Consider the following 21,932-nt stretch of genomic DNA (forward strand, 5'->3'; position numbering starts at 1 on the left):
CTTTCAGCTCCTAACAGGCAACTGCGCTGACTCTAGTGAGACAAGTCACAGAAAGACCATATGGTCAAACGAAGAGTGTGCCCTGGGCCAACTGGTCATTGGAGCAATGTGTGAGCTCCACATTCCGTGGAGATGCGAGCCTGGTTAAATCACAAGAGTCATTTCTGGTTGACTGCACTGCCAGGACAGCTTGGAAGGCACAAGTGTCCAAAAGAGACCCCTGAGAATATAAGGATTAAAATGAAGGAAACTCTTGAATCAGACAAATTCCTTCTTGGTCAACAGGCATGTGTCCACAGAGGTCATGCTACTCATGACCAATCAACTCCCTTCAAGCTCCAATCCGACTCAGTGAACCCTCAGATTTTCATCATCCCCACTTCAAGGCTGTCCCCTCACATCTAAAGCTTTTATCTTTGACTAAACGAATCTCTGTTGACTAGAAGAGTTAGCGCAGAAATATTCAAGGTCAGGTTTCAATTCTTTCTGATCAATCTAGGTCATTCTAGGTCATTTCAGTCGCAAGAAGAAGTCTCTTTAGCCTCAGGCGGGCAGAGTACAATACAGATGTTCCTTATTTGAGTAGACTTCATTCTCAAATATAAGTGATTCAAGTGAAGATCACTTCCTGCTGTCTTCCTCCCACATTACAACCGTGGTGCAGGCTCGATGTGAAGAGTCAGGTTATGCGTACCAGGTCTCAAGATGCTTGCCTGTGGATGAGCTCTTTCAACTGTGCCAGTCGGTCACTTTTTAGTGCTTCCCGGATGGCCTGGAAAAATCCAAAGTAGTGTTCAAAGTTGTGCATCATAAGCAGGACGCCAGCCAACAGCTCGTTGGTCACCAGCAGATGGTGGATGTACGCACGAGTGTGATTCTTACAGCAGTAACAGGGACACCCTCTCAGGAGCGGATCAAAGTCCTCCTGGTACCTGAGAAAGGAAGTTACAATGATATTCCGGAAAGTGAGGAAAACAAGACCTCGACAACCTAGACTAACCTATTCTGCTGGCACGTAACCAATAGTTAGTAACACAACCGGCAAACGTAGTGCCAGGCACCTGCTTAAGGCGGCAATGTGGTCAAAAGTTAACAGAGAGTACATTGTCCAGGAGACTCAGGAGTCTTCCTCAGATGGATACAACCTCCTAGACTGAGGCTTACCAAGGAGCAGCAGAAGAGTCACGTGCTCACTCCCCCCTGCTGAGCAGGGTTAGTCACACTGTAAAGGCACACAAAAATGTCAGGAGACACTGTTCTGATGAATGACACTTTTCTCCCACTCGCCACCAGAGCTAATATTAGAAAAGATGATATGACCTTTTACTTGCATAGCTTTTTGCAGTTTACAAAAAACTTTCATATATACTGTCTCATTTAATCTCTGCAACCACCCATGGAGATAGGCATTTTTCCTGTCACTTTACCAGTGAAGACTGCCAAGGGGTTTAAGAGGGAGGGCTATGGAGCTACAATGCCTGGGGTTGGTTCCTGGCTCACAACTCACTTGGGAAAGTCACTTAACCTCCCCCTGTGTCTTTGTTTTCTCATCTGAAATGTAATAAGGTAGTAACAGTGCCTACCTAATAGAGTTGTTACAAGAATTAAATAAGTTAATATAGTAAAGGACACTGCTAGGTACATGCTAAGCACTATATACGTGCTACTTTCTATCAGCTATTAAAAATAAGTTAAATGACTTGACCAAGGTCACACAGTCACAAGCAAGGCTACAATCTGAACGCCAAATCTCCAAAACTTCCAGTGCTGATGATAAAAATATCACAGTTTCCAATTATATCTATAATGTAAAGTGAATTTTAGTAGTAACCATTTATATTACCCTAGCTTTTTAAAAATGGAAATGAATCTCCTTGGCTATTTTTCAAGAAGTCAAATGTGATAAACGTCACCATTACAGACCTATAATCAAGAAATCACTATAGAAATAAGAACTAGGAATTTCATATTCCTTCATAAATTTTCAAGTCTGTCCTGTTACTAGATAGACATAAATAAGTCTGAGTCCCTAAAATGTCCCTTTACGTAAGACCAAAAACACCCCAGCATTAAAGTGAGTATACCAAGTTCACAGAAAAACCGCTCACTGGTTCACTGATTATTTCCACTTTTGGCCAAATACAGTTATAAGATATCTTAGTTCAGTCTTTATAGAGGCAAATATTTTATTTAAGATTTATAATCTGTATATAACCAAGATGGCTTAAATTCCTTAAAATTTAAAAATTTTGTTGTAATATTTTATCTTGAAATCCTTATTTTACACTGTTATTATTTAAAGTAATCATAAGGAGTAAAGAACACCAAACAATGGATCTGGTCTAATTTTTCTGACAGCTCTTCTAAAGCAACAGTTATCTAGCCTCAGTTTTCTGACAAGACAAAGTACACAAATTCATCTGCAGAAAAAAAGAGTACTGCTGGCCCTGAATTTGAGAAGGCCCAAACAATATCCAACTATAAATATTTTTTGAAGTCATGAACTGAAAAGGGAACAGTTATATAAACTTTCAAAACAGACTGAAATTAAAAAGTCAGAAATCAAAATCCATACTTAAAAAAAAATTCCTTACTTTTTTTCCTTCAGATTAATTTCAAATGATGTCATTTCTTGGTTGCAGCTAGTTGTTTTACTCTTCTTTGTTTGATCCACATATTTTACTTCTTCCTGTGTCCCATTTTGTTGCAATACTAAAGGACAAACCAACAAAGAGTCTTGAATGAAGATCAGATAAAGAGTGGCCATTGGGAGAATTTTATTTTAGTTACTATTTCATGCCCTTTGACCCTGTAATTCCACTCCTCAGAACTTATCCGAAGGAAATAGCACAAGAAAAACAAGGCAGTATGTAACAAGATGATCAATGACCTATTATCTATAGTATCAAAACTTGGAGATTCAACTATGTCTAAGTGAATAGTAGTTACAAGTATATATCTTATAATTAAATGGGGACTTGAGTTGTTCCCTTGAACTCTTTGCTTTTAAGAAAGAACATTCCTGGAATTGCAAGAGAAACACCAGGAATACTTATCTACTTGCCTCTCTTCAGAGCAGCTGGCTCTTTGCATAGTAACTAGTGTTATTAGGGGGAATCGCTGCCTACATTATGCAACTTATTCCTTTGGAATTTTCACTTTGTAATTGGCAAAAAGCCTCAATTTACTATACACACACACGCACACAAATGTGATACATAATACCTGCATAAAAATGTTCAAACTCAGTTTTCCCAATCATAAAGAAACTTGGCTTTCTCTGGCCCAAAAGGAACGTGTTTGTTACAGAGAATTCAATATCAGGTTCTTTGTAGAGTTTTGCATATTCACGGTACAGAATGACTATCAGTCACCTATGTCCTGGCAGAGAGAATTTCACTTGTAAATGAAGTCATGAACATGTGTCAAGTGTTTATGGTGTGCCTATCCAAATACATTACGTTCTAGTCTGTCTAAAAGACAGTAAAATTGACTTCCTCTATATATGAATTTGATCAACTTGATTGATTTTGTTTCTAGAACTAATTCCATTTAGATTAACGCTTAAGTTGCTTTATAGGAGTGTAACATATTCTGAATGAAATTTTCATCACTTGTGGGGAATAAAATGAACCCTTAAAGAAGTCTCTGGCCCTACTCAAATTTAAGGTTGGCGGTGATAGAGCAAGAGTTCAACGGAGAGCAGGAGGAGGGAAAGGAAAGCACACTCTGAAGGCCAGATGGAAGGCCAGGCACACAACATTCTCCTGAAACACTGTGGAGACACTTCAAGGGACCCCAACCCCAAGTCTGTATCCTGGTTCCTTTTCTACTGCCAGTTAAATGTTAGAATCTGAAACTGATTTTCCTGACCTCTGAATAACTAAACACTAAAAGAAAATGGCAGTGCTTCAAAGCACGATTAGCAGAGGAAAACAGCTTTCACATCTCAGTATGTATAAAAAAACAAAAAAGCAAAAGTAACACTAGGATCAGAGGGGATGAGACTCCCTGTATATTAATAGCATGGGGTTTGCAAAAAGCAGACAAGAACTCTTTTGTGAAAAAACAAATTAACTTTTACCAAGCAGTTCAAAGGTTTTCTTTTCTTAGATTTTCATCACTATTCACTCTGAATGTTCTTTTTTCAGGTTGTTAATAGAAGAGGTTTTGTTTTTCTTGGTTCTGCTCACTACAAAATCACTTCCTAATATTGATGAGCTATGTGTATAGTATTAAGTGCCTGGTTTTGTGTGCCAACATGCCAGGGCGTACCGATAAGAAACAAAGACATAGTTTTATAAAAGGCTGGCTTTATAGTATGCACATATTTCTGGCTTGTAATTCAAGGCAAAAATTGATAGGAAATAGAGAGAATTTAAGGGTAACACAGAGATTAACTTCAAAAGACCTACATGTCTCTTCAGGAATCGGCTGGTAATCAAAGCTGAAAGTGAGGGCACATCCCCGCTCTGTTGCTAGATAAGGGAAAAAACTCTCAAATAAGTCCACTCCTCTTTCAATACACTCGAGCACCTCATCTGGCTGGCTAACACCGCAGATGAGCCTGTGAAAATAGTATGAACAGTGACATAAGAACAATGCCAGGAATGAAATCAGAGAGTCTTTCCAGAGGGCATTAACAGTAATAATAATAAAAATCATGGTTAGCGTGGCAGGCAGCAGATAAGGAGGTGTATGGAAGGAACATAGAGCTTTGGAGGCAGAGAGACGTGGACCAGAATTCCAGCTCTGCCATTTATTTACTTGCTGTGTTACTTTGGGAAGGTTTTCTTAACCTTTCTGAGTTTTAGTTTTCTCATTTTAAAAACAAGAGCAAGAATACATACCTCATAGACTGGTTGTAAGGATTAATGATATATTCGCAAAAGCACAAAGTGTAGTTTCTGCCCCAAAGAGGAGCTTAACAAAGGTTTAGTTTTCCTTCCCTTCTCATCCCTTCTGAAATAACCTCCGTAGTCTCAGACTGAACTTTGTAGTCTTCCTATCCACTACTTAAGATTTTTTTAGTGCAAAGCTGTGTGCTTTATTTCCCCTTCAAATACTCTTCCATGTTTTAACTGTATTTTCCTTATAATTCTTTTTCATAATTGCTTCAAGAAAGACATTTTTATCTACTGTATTCTTCATAGGTTCATTTACGAAGCAATTCTTGCTCTCGGAATTTCAACTCTGCCCACAGGCTCTAAGAATCTAGTCAGTTTTCTTTATGCTTCTTTATATTTTCTCCATTAATAAAATGTCTGCATGGTAGAATGAGACGGTATTTCCAGAGGCAATGGGTAATGAATTCTGAGAGTGTTAATAACATTCAACCAGGTTTTGCCACTAAAACAAGATGGGGAAATGCACTAGACTAGGGCTGGCTGGCTGGCTGCTATTTTTTATGTTTGTTTTTCTACTCATAGGTCCCTTTTACAAACTGGCAGAGAAAAGCTTATAGACTCCCTGATTTCTAAAAGCAGTCCAAAGAAAGGCTTATGTAATATTAAACAACTAGAACCCTTAAATATATGCTGGTTTTTCTGACTACAGTTTCCTTCAAGTAATGTCATGTTTTAGAACTCCTCTCCAACTGAAGCTGGCATTTCTACACACTTATAGAAAGAAAAACAATCCCAGCTTTCAAATCCAGGAACAGACATCTGTGAGCACTTAACTCAAAAGAAGTCCAGAAAGTGACTAGAAATACTAGTGCTGAATTATCATCTGCACCAGAATGAAATAAGCACAGGAGGGAAAGCAATGAACACAGAGAGCTAGGATAAAACTGGGGCTGGCGGGGCAGGGGATGGGGGAATGCTGGCTGGGGTGATGGCAATATCTTGCTCTGGCTGGTGTTTACACAAGTATATATACGAATAAAAATTCATCAGGGTATACATAAGATTCATATACTTAACTGCAAGCTATACCTGGATTTTTTTTTTTTTTTTTTTTTTTTTTTGTGTGACGCTTCCCGGACCGGGGCACGAACCCGCGTCCCCTGCATCGGCAAGCGGACTCTCAACCACTGCGCCACCAGGGAAGCCCTATACCTGGATTTTTTAAAAAGTAGTAAAATTACATACACATATCCAGCAGCCCAAGGGGTATAAAGCAGCACCCCATAATAAAACCTCTTAATATATCTGTAGGAAAAAAGCATGAATATTCATAACAACTGGGCTAAAAGACTATAGTTTTTTAAAAAGGAAAAAAGAAAAAAATGGAATAGTCTAATAAGACATTGGCTATACTCAGAAACTTGGGGACTTTTAGCTCTGAATCTTGCAGATCACTCTCCTCTCCAGCACATAATGAATCCTGTGACTGATGGAAAGAACCAACCCCACTAGGGTTGCCAGTGCCCTTGATTTCAAAAAATAATACCACTCGGGCTTCCCTGGTGGCGCAGTGGTTGAGAGTCCGCCTGCCGACGCAGGGGACGCGGGTTCCTGCCCCGGTCCGGGAAGATCCCACATGCCGCAGAGCGGCTGGGCCCGTGAGCCATGGCCGCTGAGCCTGCGCGTCCGGAGCCTGTGCTCCGCAGGAGAGGCCCGCGTACCGCAAAAAAAAAAAAAAAAATACCACTCACTACCTGCCTCAAATCTAACAACTTCTTAAAGGACCTTATTGACAGAACCCATCTTCATTCCACTAGGCATCCCAGGTCTGTCCTCAACTTTACTTGCTTAAGGTCAGAGCTCCACATGACTTTATGTCTGTCCCCAGGCACCAGGTTATAGTGAATAAAGAACAATATTTACAATTGGCACAAGAATGAGGGGAACCAGTATAACATTTGCCCTCACTTATGATGAGGATCAAATAAACTTATTCACATGGCAGTGTCCTCTGGTCTACATTCTGAAATCAAAGGCAAGACAGCCTTGATGGAAACTTCCTCCACAGTCTGCCTCAGCAGACTCAGCCCAGAAAGAACGTAATCAAAACATCAAAAGACACACCCATGTACAGAATGCATACCACACATTCGGCAGCACCCCTGCTCTGCAGCCCACCAGGCTCAGCCTGCACCCTGACTGAACACTAGCCTCGGTTTGTGTTCCGGTAGCTCCGCAGTGACTGATGACAGCAAGTGCAGTCTAGTCTCCAGGGTTGTTGGAGTCCCTTGAAAGCCATCCAGAAGGAAGCCACCTACAGGCCGCTTGGCTGTCTCTCGTGCTGACCTCAGCCTCTCCTCCATCACATCTCCACCTTCAATCACTCCAATGATCATACTTTTCTGGAGGACCTAAGGTAAGAACGGATTGAACGCTTTTTTAACTGTTTCCAGTAGTGGAGACCTTTGTTTAAATGAGCCTTACCGCTTTACTAAGAACCCTTAGGTCTCCAAAGAACACAATTTGAAAGCCACTCAAAAAGGGAAGAAAAGGGCTTCCCTGGTGGCGCAGTGGTTGAGAGTCCACCTGCCGATGCAGGGGACACGGGTTCGTGCCCTGGTCCGGGAGGATCCCACATGCTGCGGAGTGGCTGGGCCCGTGAGCCACGGCTGCCGGGCCTGTGCATCCGGAGCCTGTGCTCCACAAGGGGAGGGGCCACAACAGTGAGAGGCCCAAAAAAAAAAAAAAAAAAGGGAAGAAAAGACTGAAGAGAAGCTGAGGCAATCAACATAGTTAATCAGGCTTTAGCTTAGATTAAATTAAGCACATACCAAGCAGGTATAAGAGGAAAAGAATAAAAGCAACAGTTTTAATTTCTATAAATGGCTATCTTGGTCTACCTTAGGTTACTTCTAAATCTCTTAGTTAGAAATAACTTTAGGAACTGCAAAACTGTTTGGATGGGACAACTGACTGTCCATTTGGAAAAAGATAAAACAAAAATTACTATTGTACACCATCCTCAAAAATAAATTCCAGGGCTTCCCTGGTGGCACAGTGGTTGAGAGTCCGCCTGCCGATGCAGGGGACACGGGTTCGTGCCCCGGTCCGGGAAGATCCCACATGCCGCAGAGTGGCTGGGCCCATGAGCCATGGCCGCTGAGCCTGCGTGTCCGGAGCCTGTGCTCCGCAACAGGAGAGGCCACAACAGTGAGAGGCCCGCGTACCGCAAAAAAAAAAAAAAAAAAAAAAAAAAAAAAAAAAAAGATAAAAAATAGAGTAAAGGCTTAAGTATCAATATAATATGTTCACAGTAGGCTTCCTATATAGCTGTTTTAAAAAGAAAGCAGAACATATATTAACATATACATTGACAGGAAAAGAGTTTTAAGATATTGTTAAAAAAAAAAACAAGCAAATTTTTGAATAGATGATCATATTCATGTAATAAAAACCACATATAGGCATGCATATATGTAATAGTTATGTGTATGGAACTGTAAAAAATAAGGTTTGCAAGGAAAAACACCACTCAACAGTGGCTCTCTGGTAGAAGAGAGGGATGGGGAGGGAGCCTGGAAGGCTATAAAGAGGGAATTTTGCTTTTTGGTTTAAGTAGGAGGAATACAATCAGTCTACTCCTCCAGAAAGAACACTTCAGCTGCTGCATGGAGAATGAATGAGGGGAGGGGAGGATGGGGTAGGAGACGACTTTAATCATCCAGGGAAAGACGAAGAAGATCTGGACTAAGACAGTGGCGGGGGGGGGGGGGGGGGGGGAGAGGAGAAAGAGGATTTGAAAGCTCATCAGGAGGTACAATCAACTCAACCTGACCGATTAGTTGCCTGGGGAGAGGATGAAGACAAAAATCTAGGAGGACTCCTGGCTCCAATTTCAGAAGTCCAGGGAGATGACGAGAGGAGCAAAGACAGGGAATCCTAAGAAAACAGTAGAGGGTGAGGCAAGATGATTATTCTCTTTTGTGCATTCTGGGTTTGAGGTATCAGCCACTGAACATACAGACTGAAAGTCAGGGATATGTATATAAAGTGTGACTGCCCAACCTAGAGAGAACGGTAGGTGCTTGACACAGTGCTGCCACTCCCCACGCCTGCTGCCATGGCAGACAGAGCCAGCCAGCGGGCCACCCTCACCCCATTGCACCTGGGAGCAGCTCCAAGCACCTTGAGATGAAACTCATTTGCCATCCCTGGCCTAGGGAATGCATGGAGAAGGAAAGAAAGCCAACAACAGAACCTTGGGGAGCTTCAATATTTAAGGGCATTCAGAGTAAGAGGAGACAGTGAATCAGAGGGGAAGAAATCACAGGAAGAGGCAAAGATGTATGCAGCCATACAAAGCAGACAGTTACACGGCCTGCCCCTTTCCGTGACTGGTACAGCCCCATCTGGGAAATTCATTTTCACGGGTGTAAGAAGTATAACCATATAATTTGTTGTCTAAAACGGGACACATTTAAAAGTAAAAGGGGGCACTATCAATAATCATGTCAAGACAATAGCGTGAGCATAAGGGGCACAGAGAGGGACCCCTGCATTTGACCAATGCATAGAAATAACGTGAAATGGTCGGGCTGACTTAACACCGAAGAGGGATTTGAGGCTCATCTAATAATCATGCTCCATCACACGCCCTGTCCTCCCTCCTTTCTCCTCATCCAAACATTACTTATCCTACGAGGATAATTACTGGCTCAGAACAATTGCTAGCAAACAACTCTTTGCAGAGCTAACAATGCAGACCCACAGCCATGGCCCCATGCTGGACCCTTATTGCACATACTGAGAGTTCTATTAAGAATGACAAGTAAGCTTCCTCTAATTATTTCATGTATATTAACTTGATTAGCCAAATTATACTTTTTATTGGTAAACTCAAAATAATGATGTTTTTGAAACTCCGTGCGCTTTTGCTGTAGTGGGGCCCACTTGTTGCTCAGGATTACTCTACATAAATGATCAGACACTGAAAGCTTCTCCTCTGATCGTATCTCCTGTTCTCCCACCTCCTCTGCTCTCTCCTAATGAACCCTTCCTTTTCCAGCTTTATTAACTCTGCTATCAATATCCTTTATTCACTGCTACAGCTTCATCTTCCCCAGTTCATGAGATGATGAGGTTACTGTGCCTTAAGGAGACAAGAAGGGTGGGGAGGGACACATTCCAGACTTATTTAGGGAACTGGAACCAAGGTGGAGTGAAAAACTGAATATTACTTGGATATTGAAAGGGGTCTTGAAAGACTCAAATCTCTGGGCTGAGGAGCTGGGAGCTGCCACAAAGGGAGACAGAGTATTGAGGGAGCCGAAGGAAGAGCAGGTGACAGGAGGGGAGACGCTGAGTTTGGCTATCTCTGAGTTTGAGGTGCATGTGAGGAATACTCTAGTGACAGAACCTAGCAAAGGCCTGTGGTTATGTAATTCTGAAGCTAAGTAGAGTGATCTCCATTACATACACAAGTTTAGAATTTTCAGCAATTTAAACTAAGGGGAGCTGCCCAGGGAGAACAGTGAGGGGTAAAAAGAGAGCCTAAGACAGAATTCTAAAGAGCAATAAAACAATCAGGAAAAAAAAATCAGGTGAGAGTAAGAGACCAAGAAATGAGAAGCAGAGAAGCAGAAGGAAAAGAAAGGGTGGTATCTTGGAACATAAATGAGCGAGAGTTTCTAAGAGAAAGGAGTGGTGAGTGGCATGGCTTTACCTCTGACTCTTCCTGTAGCTTCAGACAATTATCCAGGAATAGAAGCGATCGGTCAACAGACTTTCTGGCTCTCTTTATGGAAGTGGCTTCATCACAAGTTGCCTCTCCATCTGAAAGGCACTGGAACCAGTCTGGCTGAAGGACTTGCTGAATTGCCATGAACTTGGAGGCAGTCATTTCCACTCGTCCTCCAACACCCCACACAGACACTGACTGTCACAGGACAAGACGATGAGTAATGTGAAAAGAAAAAGAAAATAATAAAAAAAAAGAAAATAATAAAATGATCAAAGCAATCCTGAACTCAACTCTTCTTTACAGATGGAGAGATGGTGGCAATTCAATATCCTAGACACGGTGGGTAAAGAGGTTTCCTATACTATATTCCAAATTCTCTAAGGACCTGATAGCTCAGAGGGACTCCGATAAAGTCTTTCAACGGCCACACAAGCCAACTTCTGAGTTAGCACTCAGAATTCTATAATTACTTTTCCAGAAGCCCAGCCTTTCATTCTCCGCCACCCACTGCTGTTCCTGAATACACCACAGACTTTAATTCTTCTGTCTTTGATCACATCGTTCCTTTTGACTGAAATGGCCTTCCCCTACTTTTCTGCCTGGTAAAATACTATTCAAGACATAAGAGTTCAAATACCGTCTACTCTATTGTGTTCCCCAAACATTACTAGGCATAATCAATTGCTCACTCTTATAAGCTCTTTCAGCAATTTGTATTTATTTCTTTCACAGAAAAGATAGCCCTGGGGCTTCCCTGGTGGCGCAGTGGTTAAGAATCCACCTGCCAATGCAGGCGACACGGGTTTGATGCCTGGTCCGGGAAGATCCCACATGCCGTGGAACAACAAAGCCCGTGCGCCACAACTACTGAGCCTGAGTTCTAAAGCCCACAAGCCACAACCACTGAGCCCGTGTGCCACAACTACTGAAGCCCACAGGCCTAGAGCCCGTGCTCTGCAAAAAGAGAAGCCACTGCAATGAGAGGCCCACGCACCACAACGAAGAGTAGCCTGCACTCGCTGCAACTACAGAAAGCCCATGAGCAGCAATGAAGACCCAACACAGCCATAAATAAACAAACAAAGGAAAAAAGAAAGAAAAAGAAAAGATAGCCCTATCACACCACTGTATATATGTCTGACTAGAGTATCCGAATTCATGGTTGTGCCCCAAGCGCACAGTCTGGGGCCTCACACATTATTAATGTTTAGTAAGTGTTTACTAGATTGAGTTAGATACAGAAATATGTGCAAAGACATAAATCCCATAGTACACAAGAATCTCTATTTGTACTTTTGGTTACTCCTTTTCCTACAGCATCTCTCTTCTTAGAAGAGATGGACATAAATGCGGGACCACATATAATCTTTTTATTCTGGCACAAGAACACTGTTTAAATGAATCCTTTCTCCCTTATAAATGGAATAGACAACCGAGGTCAAAATATTTTCTTTTGAATTCAAATTACAAAATAAAAAGAAGTGTAAAACAGAAGACAAATTTAAAATAGTTACCTCAGGTAAGATTAATAGATATTGTTGATATCAATAAAGTGGGTGCAAGAAAAGTAACTGTTTGTAAAGTGGCAATATATACTAAGGCTTTTCTAGAATGCTATCCTCAGGGACAATGCAATGGGGCCATATCTCAGGTTAAAACTTTTAAGGAAGTCCTTTGAATACTGTTTTTCACCAGCTAAAATCTCCAGCTTTTTCAAATTCTGTTCTAAAAAGCAGTATTATACTGAGATTCTACTATATATAGTTATGCATGTGATAACACTCGTCAGCAACTTTCCCCACTATTCCTGAGGTTGTTAAAACTTCAAATAAAGCATGGTATCAAAAGACTATTGTTTTCTACCATCATAGCAATTTCTTTTTTTGGCATGTACTTGACCTTTCTCTACTCCCTAATTTTTGGCAACAATGAAAAAGCTGAGGATACAGTCCTTACCTTAACCTCATCCTTGGGCTGCCCCACTCTAACTCCTATGAACCACACCATCCCACTATAGTCGTAGAAATAAAGAGAAGGCACATAAAGGGGTCTGGAATGGTTCAGCATCCCAAGCAGTGGGATCCTTGCAGCTGAGACATCCCATAGGCTGACTTCCCGAGAAAAACCTTCAGCCTTGGAGGACCTTCTGAGAACATACCTTATTTGTTACATAACCAGCTGGGCAAGGGCTGACTGGATCATGCAGGGAGCAGTACAAGAGTGATTCTGGCATGCCTGTACAAACATAAAAAAAGAACCCTTAAGAGCACTTACATCAACAATTACACTGTGTTGTAACAGAGATCAGCTTCATAATGTGTCCTGCTGGATAAATCAAGTCTAAAACACAATAAATTGCTCATACTTTATCTTAGAATTGTAGGAGGCCTGTCAACATGAATGAAAAGATTACTTTGAAACCTACTAATCTAAAAGAAGAATTAAATGTAAAGGTTCATGTCTGAAGACATAGCGAATTGCTACAAAGGAAAGGTATAACCTGAAGTATGATACAATGAAAGTGTTTAATGATATGTTGACCCTACTTGATTTGCTTTGAAGAATTTAATATCAAGTATGGTCATTCTAGGCACTATCCAAGGGGAACTAGCTACTGGCAAGATGAAATTATACAGTCAATAGGTAATCTTATTAATAATAAATCCAGCCCACACCATGGGTCCCTAGGGGCAGAATTATAGAAAAGCTGTAGGACACTGCAAATGGATCTCATTTTCAATAAGTTTCATTTACTCAAGATGCCAGTTTCTTAGGTTCTTTAATCAAAAAGATAGTTGTTTAAAAAAAAAAATCCAAAAAAAGTTTACTAAGCCATATGTACTTAAATTTCATATGCTGCATTTTCATAAGAAAAAAAATAGAATTTTGCTGAAAAAAGACCAAAAATATAAAGCAAACAAAAATCTCTGCAGTTCTCCACCTTATTGTCTACAATTTCAATTATTACAATTATATCTAGAAAGCTTATATTAGCTATTTTCACTTAATTATACGCTTGTATACTTTAAAGCTGGTTATTAAAATTGGTCTCAGATCAAGGAAAACGATATTATATAAATTCCTCTCCTGAAACACAGGCCCTTGTGACAACCAAGTCGTCATGCAGTTTCCTGCAGAAGCAGAGGACTGAACAACCAATGGAAGCAGGATTTTCATTCATTTAAGTGAGTCCTAGATATTGGGAAAAAGCTTCAAGAGAAAATGGTCTACAGAAGAATTGGTTCTCTGGCTGTCCCTGCTAAGCTTTTCCTATAAATAAATGGACACATAGATCAGCATTCAAAATCCTATTTCTGGAACAGAAGATAATATTAACATATCAGAATATAGCTGAATATAAACTCTTCATCCTCTGCCTTATGTTTTAGGTGCAAACATGACAAGCCTGCTTTGGATCTTAGGTGTGTCCCATGCAGTCCTTCACCTCTAAGTCTTTGCTCTTTGCCTGGAGTGTCTGCACCCACCTCCTGACCTGGCTAACTCCTACTCTTCCTTGACCCAGCTAAGGCGCCCCCTCATCTTCTTTGTCAAGAATACTTCCTTTATTCTGACCTCCTTCCACATGGACCCAACAGCAGGTTATGTGTTCCTTCCTCTGGGCTCTCATGATACATGTATCTACACCTGATCCTGCAAATGTAGTCACCACACTCTACAAGAATTACCTGTTTATCTTTATCCCAACTAGGCTCTGAGTTTCACGAGGGCAGCAATTGTTTCCCACTCATCTTTGAATCCCCAGTTCAAAGGCGTTCCTGGTTCTTAGATACTCATTAAATGCTTATTAAATTAATGAATAAATAAATGTATGAATGAAGGATCAAAGAATAAACAGCATCTCCAACCTCCAAATTAATACACCACAAGGCACACACAAATAACTGGATTTTTACCTATAAACTTTCCAACTCCTTCCTTATATTCTGCCAAGACTTCGTGATGTTCTGCCCTGTAAGCAAAACAGAAAACTATGTAACATAATAATGAATCATTCTACAGATACTCTATGCAACAACTGAAGCCCTCTTCTCACCCAAACAAGCTACGTGACAGTAAATGTAGTCTCAAACAACCAAGTACACCATTATTCAAGAGTCCCCACTCATTAGGTTGGGTTCATTAGCCAGAGCAAAGCTCTTCAATTTGCAAGTGGTACTGTGAGAGAAATTGGCAAAGAGCAACGGCCTCGGAATATCTAGATTTTCTTCTTTCCCTTGCCCCTTTAAAATCACTGTTATTAACACAATCTTGCAGAGTTATTTGATCTTATAGCAGATTTTTCAATTAGGGATGAAGTCAGTATGTACATTACACAAAATGATCTCACTCCTTAGTTGTTTCCCTAGAGTAGAACACGTGCAGAGACAGAGAAGACTTTGAGGCTGGTGCGTGAAGACAGCCCCTAGGTTCCAAGTTTGGCCCTCATAGCGCATTCCAGGCCCTGTCACCCCTGGGAGCAGTGGCAATGAGGGCGGTATGGAAAAGTGAAGCAGCTCTACCATGTAGGTCTGGCCCATGATTCCAGATTAGGGCCAGATGATGGCCCTAATATTTGATAATTTGATAATATTTGATAATATTTGATATCTCTCTTCTGATTTCATTCTAAAAAACCTACAAATTTTGCACATAAGCAAAAAAGTCTTTCTCTTTACCACACCTTATTAAGGTAACCAAGCTGCTGCCAGGGTTGCCATGTGAATGATCAGGTCTCATACTTACAGTGATGACAGTGTAAGCTGAGCCATGGCAGGAACCCCGTGGATTTTATGCAGTGTGTGATGGGTCAGGTGTGGGGCAGAGCCAGTCTTGGTGTACAGAAGGCAGCCTGGAATGTCCATGGTGCAGTCCCCTGTTTTGCCTAGGTTTTTTAGTTTTCCTAGGCGACAGCCATTAACCACCTTGGTAAGACTTAGCTTCATCCTAAGGGGTTCCTCTAGGTCCTGATAAGAAAAGTACATTACATTCAGAAGGAGTTCCATGACATCTAAAAGCTAAACATTTTTCCAAGCAAACTACAAAAAAAAAAAAAACAGATAGCATGTTTGTTATTACTTCCAGTCTAGGATTCTTTTAGATATCAGGAATAGGGGAATGGGAAAAGACACAGAGAATAAGACACCTTCCCCAAAGTCCCAGCACAATATGATGACATCAACCACATTTAAATTCAGTCATGGAAATTTTGTCTGAGCTGATGGAAACCAAACAAACAGAAGGACAGAAGTAAAGACTAATCATGGAAAGAGCACTGTGAAACCAAGGATTGCTCTCAGCCATGAAAATGTGTATAGAGAAAGGTCATACTGCGTAGGAAATACTGATTACTGGTTTGATCTATTTTTTTTTCTTTCTCTAATTTGAGAGAATACTAGGCAACATAGCAATTTTTCCTAATATGTAATTAAATGAAGAAAACAGATTCCAAAACAGCATTCTGCTGTTTATTAAAATATATGGAAGAACATACATCAAAAGATAAACAGAGGTTATGTCAGAGAGGTGGGATTATTCTCCAACTTTGTTTTTATACGGTGTCCAAACAGAGGTGAGAAACTGTGTGGGCATCCATGCAATTCGTAAGCAACGTTTCATTATTCTTATAATTGGGAAGGAAAAATATTTGATTCTTTAAATGCCCTGTAAAACTCAGTGACCAGGCATGGCAGATCATTTGCAAAATGTCACTGGATATCCAGCATTTTGAGATACCAGCGTCTCTGCAGCAAGTATTGATACCATACCCTCTGGAATTTTTGCCAGTTAGGCTAGGCCCAGCTTTATTAGTAGATAAATTAATACAGCTCTCTGAGAGGTTCCAACCTTAGATCCTATCCTCTTAAGCATTATACTAAACCACACGCTGAAAGTCAACCATTGTTTAAGATGTTACCAAATAAATAAGCATTATTTATCATTAGTTAAAAAATATTCAGGAATGCACATATTACTTTTTTAGGAGTTATAAATTTTTATATTGAAATAAAATAGTTAACAGTCTTTTGAATTTTAGAAATAAGAATAACTACTTTCCGTATGGTTCAATAAGTGATTTCATGTTAAACATGAATTATAAAAAATAGTATAAGTATTTGGGGAAAGGCTCGTCAATTTTCTGTGACTCTACCTTCATTATTTCAAGTTATCACAAAGATAACATGTCTCACTGGAACCCACAGAAATGGAGTGTTAAGAGAAAAAAGTCATTATGTTTTAACAAAGGGTAATATAAAAGCTATTTTTTTTAAAGCCATGCTATTACACATTAAAACTGTTAAAATAAAAGAAAGTTTATACCAAAAAATATATATAATTACAGGCTAATGAGAATGTAATATAGAAAATACAAGAGAATACAAAAGAAGAGTCATTAGTTTATACAATCATATTCCTTTTTATAAAAAAAGATTTATTTATTTATTATTTATTTTTTTTATTTACTTTTGGCTGCATCGGGTCTTAGTTGCGGCACGCGGGATCTTCGTTGAGGCATGTGGGATCTTTCCTTGAGGCGCACGGGCTTCTCTCTAGTTGTGGCGTGTGGGTTTTCTCTAGTTGTGGCTTGTGGGGTTCAGAGCGTGTGGGTATCCCCCAGGCTCTCTCATTGAGGTGTGCGAGCTCAGTAGTTGTGGTGCGCAGGCTTGAGGGATCTTAGTTCCCTGACTAGGGATTGAACCTGCGTCCCCGGCGTTGTAAGGTGGATTCTTTACCACTGGACCACCAGGGAAGTCCCTCATACTCCTTATTGATTTATCAAATAATACACATAACCTTCTGGCTTCAAGTGATAAAAATCTTTTAAACTAACAGAGCTTGGAAGCCATTTGTAGCAAAGTTAAAGAATGTATTTTGCAATCTAAGTGAGTTCTAGAGAACTGAAGCGGAGGAAGCACGAAAGTAAGAAATTCACTTCAAAGTTAACGAATCAACCCTATTATTCTGACTATTAGAATCAACAAATATGGAACAATAGGTTTTTGAAACATAAATAAGAACTAATGAAAATTTAATGGACCAAGATTACTAATACTGCAACAACTTAGCACTTACTACCCTCACACACATCTGAGAATGGAAGAAACTGCATTGTCCTGTGTGTTTTCAGAAAGGCCTAGAGAGAAGAATTTGCTGGTTCCTCCCCTTACTCCAAAAGTTCTGTCTCATCTGAGCTGCTTAAGTTTTGTAAAGAGTTTAAATGTACACACGAGTTGTATTTTTAAAATTAAATCCATATAAAAGTAGGAAGAGCCTTCATAGGATAAAACTAGCATGTTTGAAAAATGAAGTTTAGGATTCTAGAATGCTGCCAATTTTTATTATTATCTCTCCCCATCAAACCCTCCTTTCATTTTTCCAGTTTATTAATAAATAACATAAAAGACTGACAATCAAAGCTGCTGACAAGCATGAGACAATGTGCTTTTCCATGTCAAGTTAACTCAATTCCAGGTAAAAACAACAAACCACAGTGCTTTAGTAAACTTCTGTTTAACATCCCAGGTAATGTATGATTGCCATCAGACTTTAGAAATGCTGAAAATAGTTAAGTCTGACCATTACTACCAGAGACGCCAAACTGAGAGCTCCTCATGGACCATCCCCTCTGCCATTCCACAGTAACAAATCTGAGGCTAAGCAAGATTAATCAGACTTAGTCTAGAACCCAGGTCTCTGCCAAGAGGCCTGAGCTTTTGATTACATCTTTGAAGTGAGAGTAATACAATGTCTGTATATGCATATCTCCTCTTCCCACTCTTTCCTCAATCGAAGAAATAGGTTCCTTCATTCTTAACCCAAGGTCTGTCATTACAGGTCCATCGTAGTTCTAGAGGACCTCAGCCACCATGCTCTTAGATGCAGAGATGGGTCCTCCTGTGATACAATGCACAAAAGTTTAATCTCCATAACTTTAAGGATGAAATTGAAAATCCTTAGCTTAGTGTACTGAACCCACTAGGTCAGCTGGAGAGAAATATCCACTTGGTTGTCTCCACAGTATGGGACTCTTGATGCTGTGTACTCACATTCTGCTGTTTGGGGTTTCTTAAGAGTCCTACCCTAATCAGAGTAAATGGACACAGCATCAAAGGAAAAAGTATAAGCAAGGAAAAGTAGACAAATGTGTCTAAAGAAAAGTATTATAATAGATAAATTGTTACTGGTGATTCTGTGTATTGTGAGGATTGAATGCAAATATGAAGAAATCTGAGAAAAGCATCAGAGAACGTACTTTAGCTGGAAATCAACATTTAAAAAAATAATAGGCAACTTTGTCCAGCTTTGAACCCAGCTTTCCTTTCCTCATTACTGATCAATTTGTGGTTAGTGTTTTTATAATTGCACCTTTTTTCTAGGGGCTTGAACACAAAAAGTTTTTATTATGGAGTAATGTAAATATAATATATACACACATACACATATTCATGTACATATTTTTAAAACATGCTTTTGGAGTGATATAGTCTATTAATCCAAGCAAAGTTCTCAAGAAACAAACTAACAGTCTCCAAAATATTACCTGGTTTTTATTTGGCTTCATATCATTACCCTTTTCCCTTTCACTTGTTGTGAGTCTCTTCTAAGATTTCTGGGGTTGTGCTTTTCTCAATATACAAACATCTACATTCACTTCCTGGTAAAGTCTTAAAAAACCATTAAAAGAGCCATTTGGAAATAATCGTTAATGGAAAAACTCTTAATCACTTTAAGGACAAGTAGATCTATGCTTTTACAAGGGCTAACCAAGATTCCCTGCACTTGTGGCAGCATTGTACGTATCTTAATACCTCCATTGCCACATATTTCTCCCCTCCTTCCATCCCCTTAGGAAAAAAGGGATTTTTTAAATGTTTCTTAATGGATTCTCTACAGACTGTCATGGAAAGATGACCACAATACACTGAGGGAAAAGAGCAGGCTTAGGTGAACATATTTTGTGCAAAAGAAAAATTGCATATATATATTTATAAATATGCACACACAAACACACACTGCACACTGTCTGTATATGCATGCAAAAAAAGTCTGAAGGACTTCTAAACAATATGGTGCACTGAGCTGACTAAGAAAGACATATAGAAATGATGGACTCTAAAATTCTAGAAACTAGTAACGGAAGATGAGGAGGAAACTATTCAGAGGTACTATTCTAAAATTCTTACACTATTTGGGAGGAGGAGAGAGATCATGAATAATGTTAAACTTTAAGTATGCGTGTTAAAAATTTTTAAGTAAGCATTAAAAGATTACTGAAAATGGATAATTCCCAAACCTGCTGGGGAGGGGCAGGGAAGGATCAAGAAAAATTGGTTAATACTTAAGGGAAAAAAAGAGGAAAAGAGACCAAAAAGTACACCAAAAATAGAAAATACAAAATAAGATGGCAGGAGTAAGTCCAAATATGTCAGTAATCATAACAAAAGTTAAATTAGTTTCACCTATTTAAAGAAATAACAACAACAGTAGCAACATTTATTAGGTGTTTACTATGTATCAGGTCCTGTTATTCACATGTTAACTCCACTATTATGTACTGTCATGTCAATCTAAGGCAGATGCTATTATTACGGGCATTTTACAGATGAGGAAACTGAGGCTAAAAAAGTGACCATTTACAAAGTGGCAGAGCCACTTAAATCATAGAAGTCTGCCTTTAGAGGCTGTACTCTAATAGGCTGGTAGTCTATTAGAAGTCCCATCTTGTCCATAAACACATGCAATGTTTACAAATTAACTGTAATGTTAAGATATAATGTTACAGTCATATTTTCCATTTTGCTATACTGTTATTACTGTTCTTGTCTTCCTTTACCTCCCTTCTCTGCCTCTATCCATCCTCCAACCTCTACAACCTTTCTATATATGCACACAAGCATTTAAATATACTTGTATGGGAAAGGGTGTTTTTTAATTTAAAAAATACAAATATACTATACTATAAGCACTTCTCTGAAATTTGCTTTTCGCCCAGGAATACACAACGGATATTTTTCCTGAAGAAGAGACACAGAATTTAACTTACCCTTTAAAATAACTACTTCATGATACTGCATAGCTTGGATGTAACGCAATTTAATCGACCATCACCCTTCTGATGAACACTCAAGTTACAGAACAGGTCCTGTGATTGCTGCAGTAGTCTTGAGGGCACAGCTTCCCTGATGTTTTTGACAAATCTCAAGTCTATTTCAGTTTACGTTTCCTGGCAGAGTTCTCTACATACATTGATTTTTTAATGGGTACCACACTCTAATGCTTTAGGTACTATAGCTCGCATTTTGCAGATGAGTAAATCGAGGGTCCGAGAGTTATTAAACAAGTTGCGTAAGGTCATACAACTACAAAGTAGCTGGGTTTAAATCTCTACCCTGCCTTATGAACCTACATATCCCAGCATGGACTGTCCCGGGAACACTTAGGCTCAGTCAGTAACGATGGATTTAGCTTCACTCCATGGGCCGTCTCCAGGGGCCCCAGACCTCGCGAGGCGCTTAGATGAGGTATTCGAGATCGGTCCAACCCTCCCAAGCATCCTGGGGAGTCTAGAAAAATCTTGCGCACGGAAACTTGACCTTTAAGCAGAGCCCGGTCGAAAGGAGACAATTTTCTCTCTGAGATGCGGTGAGGCTCACACGATTTGGGAGAATTTGGATTTACAGAAGCCAGGATCCACCAGGAGACCCAGAAAAATGAAAGAGACATAGCGCGAATACAATCACAGTTACCGCAACACAACCAGGAGGCGTCTAGACGCGACGCGACTCCATCGCAGCAGCCTCCCCTTACGCGTAGCAGCTCCCACACCAACAGGGAAAGGGAGCACTTACCTGCAAACCTCCCAACTTTTTGGGGCTTCAGACCCCTTAAGCTCCTCGCCGTTCGCTACCACGTGTCCAGCTTTGAATTCTCGGCTCCCTGAACCACCGCCTCCGATGCAGAGCCAATCAGGGAGCATTACGTCATCACCGGGCGCCAGGAAAAGGCAAAGGTAATTGAAAATGAGCTTTGGTGTTTGCAAGGCCGAGGGACTGCTACCATCGCCATGGGTAACACGTTCCGCCTGCGCAAAGCCTCCTGGGAGTGGTGGTTCGACGGCGCCCCACACCTGCAGCCTTTGTGGGCAGAGGAACTACAACTCCCAGGGAGACCCGGAAGCAGTCTAGGCAAAGGAGCGGTTGTTTCAGCTTTGGCCGAAGTCCGGCCCTGAGCCTGGAAAATGCTTCTGGCGCCCCAGGAAAGGACCTCCTCAAGGGAGAGGTCGGGGCTGAATGGATGGAAACAGTTTACAAGGAAGCCGAGTCTCACCAAGGTGATCCATTCCTATT

At 40.3% G+C, this 21,932-nt stretch overlaps 1 protein-coding gene across 2 annotated transcripts; it reads right to left on the minus strand.

The window, feature by feature from the left end:
• Positions 1-635: 635 nt before the first annotated feature.
• Positions 636-17,061, minus strand: QTRT2 (queuine tRNA-ribosyltransferase accessory subunit 2). 2 transcript variants are annotated; one of them, XM_007454830.1, is made up of 9 exons: positions 17,050-17,061; positions 15,331-15,551; positions 14,502-14,557; positions 12,746-12,822; positions 10,570-10,782; positions 7,059-7,258; positions 4,416-4,567; positions 2,595-2,712; positions 701-932 (listed from the first exon to the last, which is right to left on the minus strand). In XM_007454830.1, the coding sequence occupies exons 1-9, from the start codon at positions 17,059-17,061 to the stop codon at positions 701-703; spliced, it is 1,281 nt and encodes a 426-aa protein (XP_007454892.1). The 2 variants fall into 2 exon arrangements, with proteins under 2 accessions (XP_007454893.1, XP_007454892.1); XM_007454831.1 differs by lacking the exons at positions 12,746-12,822; positions 17,050-17,061 and having other exon boundaries at positions 636-932; positions 15,510-15,558.
• Positions 17,062-21,932: the final 4,871 nt, after the last annotated feature.

The sequence above is a fragment of the Lipotes vexillifer genome, unplaced genomic scaffold (genome assembly GCF_000442215.2).
Source record: "Lipotes vexillifer unplaced genomic scaffold, Lipotes_vexillifer_v1.1 scaffold1674, whole genome shotgun sequence".
In the NCBI taxonomy this organism is placed as follows: domain Eukaryota; kingdom Metazoa; phylum Chordata; class Mammalia; order Artiodactyla; family Lipotidae; genus Lipotes; species Lipotes vexillifer.

Bases quoted from the DNA above. Each gene is read 5' to 3' on its own strand.
- QTRT2 (XM_007454830.1), bottom strand. The intron at 14,558-15,330 runs GTAAGTATGAGA...TTTTGCTTACAG, and splicing joins CAGCTTACACTGTCATCACT to GGCAGAACATCACGAAGTCT. The intron at 4,568-7,058 runs GCTAGTGTTCAG...CTATTTTCACAG, and splicing joins CTACCGGAACACAAACCGAG to GCTCATCTGCGGTGTTAGCC.